The sequence below is a fragment of the Monopterus albus genome, unplaced genomic scaffold (genome assembly GCF_001952655.1).
Source record: "Monopterus albus unplaced genomic scaffold, M_albus_1.0 scaffold524.1, whole genome shotgun sequence".
Lineage (NCBI taxonomy): Eukaryota > Metazoa > Chordata > Actinopteri > Synbranchiformes > Synbranchidae > Monopterus > Monopterus albus.
The window spans coordinates 68,534-77,435 of NW_018128404.1; the positions used below are offsets into that span (position 1 = coordinate 68,534).

At 40.6% G+C, this 8,902-nt stretch overlaps 1 protein-coding gene across 1 annotated transcript in view; it reads left to right on the forward strand.

The window, feature by feature from the left end:
- Window positions 1-7,542, forward strand: part of LOC109952969 (thyrotropin-releasing hormone-degrading ectoenzyme) — a gene marked incomplete at its 5' end in the record, with an annotated part of 66,976 nt that extends 59,434 nt beyond the window's left edge. The window contains 4 exons of the mRNA XM_020588298.1: window positions 3,444-3,611; window positions 5,028-5,168; window positions 5,305-5,386; window positions 7,402-7,542. Of these exons, the coding sequence (XP_020443954.1) occupies window positions 3,444-3,611; window positions 5,028-5,168; window positions 5,305-5,386; window positions 7,402-7,542 (532 nt within the window). The remainder of the gene's footprint in view (window positions 1-3,443; window positions 3,612-5,027; window positions 5,169-5,304; window positions 5,387-7,401) is intronic.
- Between the last annotated feature and the right edge of the window lie 1,360 nt (window positions 7,543-8,902).

Sequence of the window (8,902 nt, forward strand, 5' to 3'; positions counted from 1 at the left end):
TCCGTTTCATGATAGTGAATGTCAGTGTCTCCAAGTGTGTTCAGTTCCAGATCCCGTCCTCAAAATTTATTAAGTTCTGTAGCAAATCACTTGCCTCCATTGGTCATGCTGGTTGTTGTTAGCTCCAACGCTCATCTGCCATTGCAGATATCAGTATTGCTGCAAGTTTCTTCAGACATGAAAGGGTCTAGCGGCCCCCTCGTGCTCTCCTTGTCTTGGCGTGCTGGTCTTGGGTCCAAAATCCTGGTTCCGTGGTCGGGTCACCAGTTTATCGTATTGCAGAAACGCGATTTCTCCTCTGTCCTTAGCCTCTCTTAACAGTGGCATCAACGCTTTTCTTCTCTTCCTCACAGCCTCGGGGTAATCTTCGTTGATGTAAATCTTGGTTCCCTTAAGCTTCTTGGCTTGTTGCAGAATGTTAATCTTGTCTTTCTCATTCTTCAACTTAACCATCATTCCCCTTGGACCCCGTTCGGTCAATTTCCCCACTCTGTAAACCCGTTCCATCTCTATATCTTGATGAATTTGCAGTTTGTCCTTTAAAATCTCCTTCACCTTAGACTCCGCTTCCATCCAGCTTTCTCCAGCTGACTCCTTTATTCCCTCGAAGATCAGGTTTTTTTGCTTGGACTGCGCTTCCAATTGCTCCATTTTACACGCAACAGTTATTAGACTCTCTCGGGTTTTGTCGATGTCTTGAAAAGTGTCTTTGGCAGTGTTTTCATGCCCCCCCATGTCCATTTTAATCGCATCCACTTCTCGCTGGGTGAACTGCAAACGCGTTTTTATCTCCTGCATTTCTTTGGTCAAGTCATCGAATCTCTTGTTATTTGTCTCCATAATTAGTTTCACAAAGCCTTGGAAACTCTCATTCAGTTGGCACATCAGCGCAGTGTGCATAATCTTATGTTGCTTCATCATCTCAGCTACTTGCGCCGCTGAAAAAGAATCTTCTTCCGCCTCAACATCCTCGTTCACTTCGGATTTATTAGCTCTTTTCCCTCTTGGAAGCATTTTAGTAGTTGTAGAATTTGTTCAAAACCTTGACAATGTGGAAGATGTGAAAAATCGCAGAACAGAGAAGAGAAGCAATAAAGACATCTGCTCTATGTTAAGGCACTGTTGAGCTCATCAGCATGCTATGCGTGCAAGGCATCCTAAAACTCTAAACTGCTACAGAAAGCTGTGAAATCTGCCAGAGAACCACAATTACAGTATTTTTGAACTGCATGAAATAAATAGTAGCATTTAGTAAGCAGCTGTTTTTTTTTTTGTTGTTGCAGGGGTTGTATTTACTTCTTTTCACTTTAAAAGCAGCAGGTACAGTATGTAGGTTATCCAGACCTTTCACATGTAGCTGTATCTATAATGCAGTAAGCGTGTAAAGCTACAGATGGTCCGTCGGCCCTCGGCGGCTCAGGAGCTGCTGACAGTTCTGAGTCTGTGTTGCTTCATCTCTGTAAATCCACCGTGTGCTGTAGAAGTTAACAGTCTATACTGTGGTCACAGTACGTGCACAGTAGTCATTTTTAGTCTGGTTTAACAACCTGACTGAGCTCATGTTGCTCTGTCAAGTACTTTAAATGTTTTATCAGTTTGTCAGAGTGATTTTCAAAATTCAGAGTGACATTTAGACTGCAGAGTCGTACAGACACGCAGGCAGACATATGGACAGACGCAGAGAGCAGATGGTGGAGAGGCACGCTCACCGTCAGAGTGGGAGTTTGATGCAGAGGAAGAATGAGCAGGACAGAGAGATATTTCAGGAGAAAGATGGAGCTTTAGGCATAAAGCATCCTCTGCAGACAGTTAAAACACACACAGACACAGCGAGTGTGTTGGTTAATGGCATCACAGCCATCTGGAGGTTTGCACAGATTCTGTTCCTCCAGTTTACATTCTGCAGCAAACACCTTGCATTACTTTTATTAGAAATGACCCCGGTGCTGCAGAAGTACAGGAGATAAATAACATAGTAATATCCTAGAAATAGTATCAGTAGCATTTCATGTTTTGCACGATAAATAATCTAGTAGTGGCTTAGACATCGTGTTATCTGGTGAAACACACTCACATTCATAAATACTCAGCGTTTGGCAGATGTCGTCCGAGAAGGACTTCACACTCTTCAGCGATGTGGACGCCAGCCAGTGTGTGTGTGTGCTGAAGCTCGCTCCTAAGTGGAGCATCTCTAAAATGATTTCCCAGGTCGGTGAATGATGTAACGCATCACTCACTCTGCACTTACACTGAACACACACATACACAATTGTGTTTCCATCACTTCAGGGGACTTTACAGTAACTTGCAGTCCCCACACTGACTGTATAAACCAGTTTTAGTCCCCACAGCTTGAGTGTATGAGTAAAGTATATTATTTTCCCTGGTTTATTGACAATTTAGGTCAAGTTATATTATGAAGGAAATATTCACCTTGTTGCTTTGCCGATGATTCAGGCCAGTGACCAGCCGGGACATGAGGTGTGTGTATGTGTGTGTCTGCCGCTGGATAAAAGCTCCAGTATGTGCACCTGTTGGTTAACCCCAATGAGGCTCAGGCTTGATACTGAATGCTGAATATCCAGCTCAGTGCAAAACTAACCTTATACTGTATTAGCTTTGTTTATAAAGGTTCTCAGCTCAGCAGCAGCCTGAGAGCCATGGCATCATGACTGTCTTTGTGGCTTTTGCGGTCTTTCAGTGAGACTGTAACCGGGCGGTCGTACATCTCAGCTGAGTGACAAGTGAGGGTAGCTTCACTGCTATAAGCTACTGATTCATTTAGTGACTCTCTTGATTCAATATTGTCTGTTCAGTTTGGAGATTTTGTGTAAAAGATCTGTTCATACAGGCGCTGAGTAGCTCTAGTGGCTGTAAAGCACCAGGTCAAGCTCTCAATCAGGCTCCTCACCTGGGGCCAGTTTGCCAAGTGACCCAGGGGTTAGAATACAAATCTATTATATGAAAATCTCATTAATTAATTGGACCAAATTGTGATTTATGATACTATTTTGACTTGGCGTCTGAGACAGAAGTTACATTGTCGGTCGATAGCACAGCTGTTATAATCTTTATTCAAACTTGAAGCATATGTGCGCACGGTAAATTCAGTCCAGATGCCACTTATTGAGCTCCATTGGTGGCAAAGCGTCTTTAGGTGTGTTTTTGTCTTGGATGGGGCTCGCTAATCAGAATGTCTCACTTCGCATCCAGAGAAAGACCTCAATTAATCCAACAGATGTGTCTCATCAGGGTTTTCAGTTTTATTACCTTTCCTTTCCTGGTCTGTTCTCACACTCACATCCCATCTCTGCTGCTTTTACTTCACAGAAGTCAAATCAAATAGTTATTGATGTGCCACACATGTTACTTTAGCTGTGCTGTCCAACACTGTGGTAGTCTGACTTTGGGTCAGTGTCTGATGGCTTGTTGTGTCTTTGCAGGATTCCTCCCAACATAAGAGACATAGTTTACTGCACCGGGGTCAGTCTGATGGATGAGGACGTGTGGGAGTTCATCTGGATGAAGTTTCACTCGTCCAACGCCGTTTCAGAGAAGAAGATCCTGCTGGAGGCTCTGACCTGCTCCGACAACACCTTCTTGCTCAACAGGTACACAGTTTTGTGCCAGGTTGTGTGGAAGCTGACTTAAAATCTTAGATGTGGGAGATTCTTTGATGTGGACAGAATGTGGGTCCCTTAGGTTAATGAACAAACACCTCACCAAAACCTAAAGGTGACTAAATGCTGATGGGTGGATTAGTTTTTGTAACGGTAGCAAGTTTCCATCCTGCAAGTTAGACCTTGTGGTGCGTTGAAAGACAAAACAGATTACAAATTGAATGAAATGTGCAGTGAAAATTCACCCAAGGCCTTACATGTACATAATTGTAGCCCACTGTGCTAAGTGTGCATAAGTGTGTCAGTCAACAGCAGTGTATTTTATCAGAGGCTAACTGCTGCGATCGCTCAGGATGGAGCTCATTCACACAGCTGTACAACGAGACACATCGGTGTGTGTGTCCGTGTTTATGTGTGTACGCGTCAGGTATAGATTTTCCAGCCACAGTAAACTGTTCTGCAGTCAGAGAGGTAGTGCTGCAAGTTGAGATAGCAGCTATCACACACACACAAAACAAAACAGCACGAAAACACACTGATTGGTCGCACAGGAAATGGTTTCAGCACCAAGGGATTGTGGGAAAAGAGAGAGAAAATTGATTTGAGGGTTTAATGAAAAGACAGCAGCTACAAACAACCAGCTAACACACACACAGATGGGAGTGACAGAAAAACAAAGAAATGGAAACAAAAAGAAAGATGAAGGCAAACATTCATCTTGTCAAATCTGTTTCTTTTCCTCTTTCTTGTTAAGAAAACCCTCTTTTAGTTTTTGTCACTCAGACTAAGCTAACAAGCTAATGTTTGTGTTAATATCTTATCTCACACTTTTTTGGGGTCAAAATATTACCCACAGGCTAAGATGTTAGCTTGTTAACATACGTTAGCATAAGAAAATATGTTAGCATGTTAAAATATTATCAACACTGTAAGCGTAGGATGCAGTGCTAATGGTTAATGTCTTATATAATACTTTAGCATGCTAAATCTGTTAATAATTTCAAAATACTGTATGTTAGTAAAACTTACTAATGTCTGTAAGTATGCTAAAGCATCACAGAATACACAGGGTTGTGCATAGCCTGTTTTAAATATGAACACACTTTTAAATATGATTTACAGGTTAATATTTTAGCACCATAACTACTGAAATCTGTGCTAAAATAATCCGTATCTCATGTTTTAAGATGTTAATTCAAAAAATGTATTGATGTTTGTTAGTTTGCTAAAGCTTTTCAAGATATTAAGGCTAATGTTTTAGCATGCCCTAAACATTTTATATAGCACATTAACATTTATAGCAGTAATAATAAGCACATTTTTTTAGCACCTAACAAACGTTAGAATGCATCTTTGAATTGCTTAATTTATGTGTTCATGGCCACTGAGTCAGTCTGTGTCTCCCAGGTTGCTGAACCTGTCGCTGACCTCAGACCTGGTCCCAGAGCAGGATGTGATTGACGTCATTATCCATGTTGGCAGAAACCCTCAGGGTCGAAACCTGGCCTGGAAGTACTTCAGAGAGAAATGGGATGTCCTGAATGCACGGTGAGAGACTGAGAGAGTACATCATCTGGAAGATTTGTATGTGTTGTAGTGTTGAAACAAAATATTTTTAACTGTACAATGGTAGCAAAATGAATTACTGACTGTCTGTTTGTACTGACTCTCTGTCTCTGATCAGTTATGGGGAAGCACTGTTCATGAATTCAAAACTAATCAGTGGAGTCACGGAGTTCCTCAACACTGAGAAAGAACTTAATGAGGTAAACACGCAAACACACATACGTACACATAGATATAAACACATTATCCTGGCTTGTGAGGTGTAGCAGGGCTCTGGCCAGTTCAGCCAGACTTTTGTGCGGTTTTTGAGTCTTTTATTGACAGAAATGCCCAAACCACAGGTGAGAATCATCTTAAAATTACAGTGTGTGGTGATGCAAAATGAAGCTATTTATAAGTTATATATCAGATGCCAGACAGGCTTGTGAGATGTGTCTCTGCCACCACCATATTGGGGCAGGGTTCTGGCCAGGTCTTGCTGTAGAAATACAAGATCTTTGTGCTGTTTAAAAAAAAGAAATGTCCTTCTTAGCTGTTTAAATAACTAAAAACACCGGGTCCACACAAAACAACAATAAAAACATCAGTAAAAACAAGCAACAATTTAAACAATAGTCAAACGCATGATAAAGTGTTTAAATGAGAGTCCATTTATTTCTGCTTTCTCCTTTTAGAAAGCATCCATTCTGTACCATTAGATACATTGTAGTATACTCAGTAGTACACCTCAGTACACTGAAGTAATGAAAAGTAATAAAACTAGCATTTTGAATTCATTGAATGAGCCTCATATATACAAACGCTACATCAGGAGTTTCTCAAAAGATGCTTTCTAAAAGGAGAAAGCAGAAATAAAATGAAAGTAAAAGGAACAAGTATGGGGTAAGACATTACAGAGAAGTGACAGAAAAGATTTTTTTTATCCAGCTTTCCAATGTTCACAGCCCCACAGTTTGTACAATCATCAGGGGTTGTGGGCGGTTCTGAACACAAATCTGTCTCTTCATTTTTTAGTGATGAATGCATTCTGTGAAAACCAATTTTGCTAAGGTCTGTACTATTCCTGTTGGTATGGTAACAGCAAACAGGCTCAGCGTGGGCTCGGTGGCGCTGAATGAATTAAAATGGGACCCCAGAATGTAAAACTGCATCTTTTTATTTGCTTTTACTGAAAATGTTTTTAGAGAAAAGTAAAGTAAGCTTCCACCCACTAAGCACATCTAAAAAAGTGTGTCTGGGTGACTCTCAGAGGGAAGGGGAGAGGAGAAGAACAAGGAAGAAAGTTATAAAGTGTAAAGAAAATAACAACTGGAGGAAGAGGAGAGTTAATAATATGAACAATATTAAAGTGAGTTAAAGGGATGGATTTGCGCTTCGGTGAATCTGTCAAAGTTTCCCCTTCAGTCCTTAACTTTGAAAGAAAAATCGAATTAATTCTCTTCCTTCAACGAACTTTCTCTTTCCACAAAAAATCTCTTTAATACAGTACCTCTCCTCTTATGCTGCAGACCTTCCATTTTCTTACCGTGTTTTAAAACAATGTTTTTTTTTAATACCTTGACTTTCATGCTGAAAATTCTTCCTCTGATTATGAATGTTTAAAACAAGGATTCTCATTAGTTATCAAAGGCAGTTTAATGACTCGCAGTTTCTTGGTGGTATGTTTCTGTTCAACTGCCATTAAAGGAAGGAGAGTCTTCTTTATAAAAACATCAAGAAACCTCGAGTAAATGGCTGCCTGAGGATTTAATGTTTCACTTTGAGGTAGAATGAGCCAAAAGTATATGGATACTAATTAGTGGTTCGCCAATCACTAATTACTACTGTGTGTATAAAGTCAATTGTAAACTCCCTTGCATTTACAGGAAAGCCATCTTTCCGATAAGCTTGTTTTTCTTGTTTTTTTTTTTTGGTTTTTTTTTATTACAGACCAGTTTCATGAATGTGTATGATTGCATTCCTTAATGTCCGTTTTGGGCTACAGTACTGAAAACTATACAAATAGCTAAATCATCAGCACACTATGGTCTCTGTTAAATCCTTTCATATTATGCGTTGTAATGAGCTTTCAGCATCAAGAGAGCTGCACTGTTTCTGTCTTTCTTCTGACACAGACCGGTTTCAAACTTCTGTATTCTAATTACTTTCATATCCTTCATGCCCTCCCCATTATTTCCCTGTCCTTCCATCTTTTTCCCGCCCTTTCTTTCCTCAGTTAAAGGAGTTCATCCAATCCAGTGGTGTGGGGGCGGGGCCAGCGCTGCCACGGGCGCTGGAGATTGTTGAGGGCAATGTGCGCTGGCACCGCCTCCACCGGCGGCAGGTGGACCAGTGGGTGGGGGGGAGCCCCCGCTAATGCTACACCAGTTAGCTAGAGTGAAGCAACTGCAACCTGACTGCTAAGCTAATGCTAACACTCTGCTAGCATACAGATGCAGTCAGAATGAAAAAACTAAATGAAGAGAAAGACTGACTTGACTTCAGCTGGTAATTCTGCTGGTTTCGGTTTTAAAGAAATTGATTTCACACTTTTTATTTTGGGTGGATTATTTGTTATTTCAACCGTGCGTGGCTGATGTTGTTAAACTGTTTCTGTGCTGTAAAAGAAGTAAAGACATTTAGATGACTGAAGCTGCTAGCGAGAGAGAAATCATTGCTAAGGAGAGAAGCGTCTCCTGTCAGATTAATAACAAATGAACAACAGTAATAACTTGTGAACTCAAATTGAACCAGATGATTTGACCAGCAACATAAACTTTTGACAATCTCTCTTATTTCAATATTTGGACAACTAAATATAAAGCGCCAAAATCGTGAGGTTGTGTCAGGGGCTAACCTCTGTTCTGTTAGCTCCTGTAGAGCAGGGTTCCAGGAATTTTCTCTCTGTCAAATGTCAGTGGGATTCTGAATGAGGTTTTTTTTATTTCTGGACCACAACCCAGATTTTCCCATTTGATCATTCAAAATGTTTATCTGCAAAATGTTTCTGTTTAATACAAACAACACAAATATGATCTGAAAATTCTTCATCAAAATCAGATAATGCAGCAGAAGGTGATGGCTCTGTTCAGATCTGTTTCAGAGTTTTCTCAAAAAGCTGAACTTTCTCGACGTACAGGTAAACATGTGAACTTCTGATTCTCGACAGCAGCTGTTCATTCAGTCAGAATACCCTGGAGCAAGGCAGTAGGCTGTCCTGTTGTCCGCCTGACCACTTCTCATACATCTCTGAAAAGAGAAAGCACAACCTCTAACTCAGTGAAGACATGTTCATCTGACGTTTTCAGCATTTTGACAAATTGTGACTAAACGTGAAACTTTTTTTCAGCTCCTTTCCATTCCAAATTTCTCCCTAAACAGAGACCCAGATCTCTTTAATCCTGACCTTTCTGTGTGCTGCCAGTAAAAGGCAGATTTCCCAGCAGTTTGCTGCATGTCGATCACTGAACAGAGCTATAATTAAAGCTACATGGACTCAGTGTCCTCTGATCACAGCACTCAGAGAACTCATTCAGACTCATTAACCCTTCACAAGATTCAAACATTTTGACTTTATAAAGCATCTTGATGTTGTTTCATGATCAAAAACTCCAGCAGTCTGGAATATATCAGTGGGATTTGCTGGAGCCCTGCTTCAGAAATGAGCTTTGAATATGAAAGTTCTCCGTAATTTCAAAGTTTGGCTCTAAACCACAGAGAGCACCACGTGGAAAAAT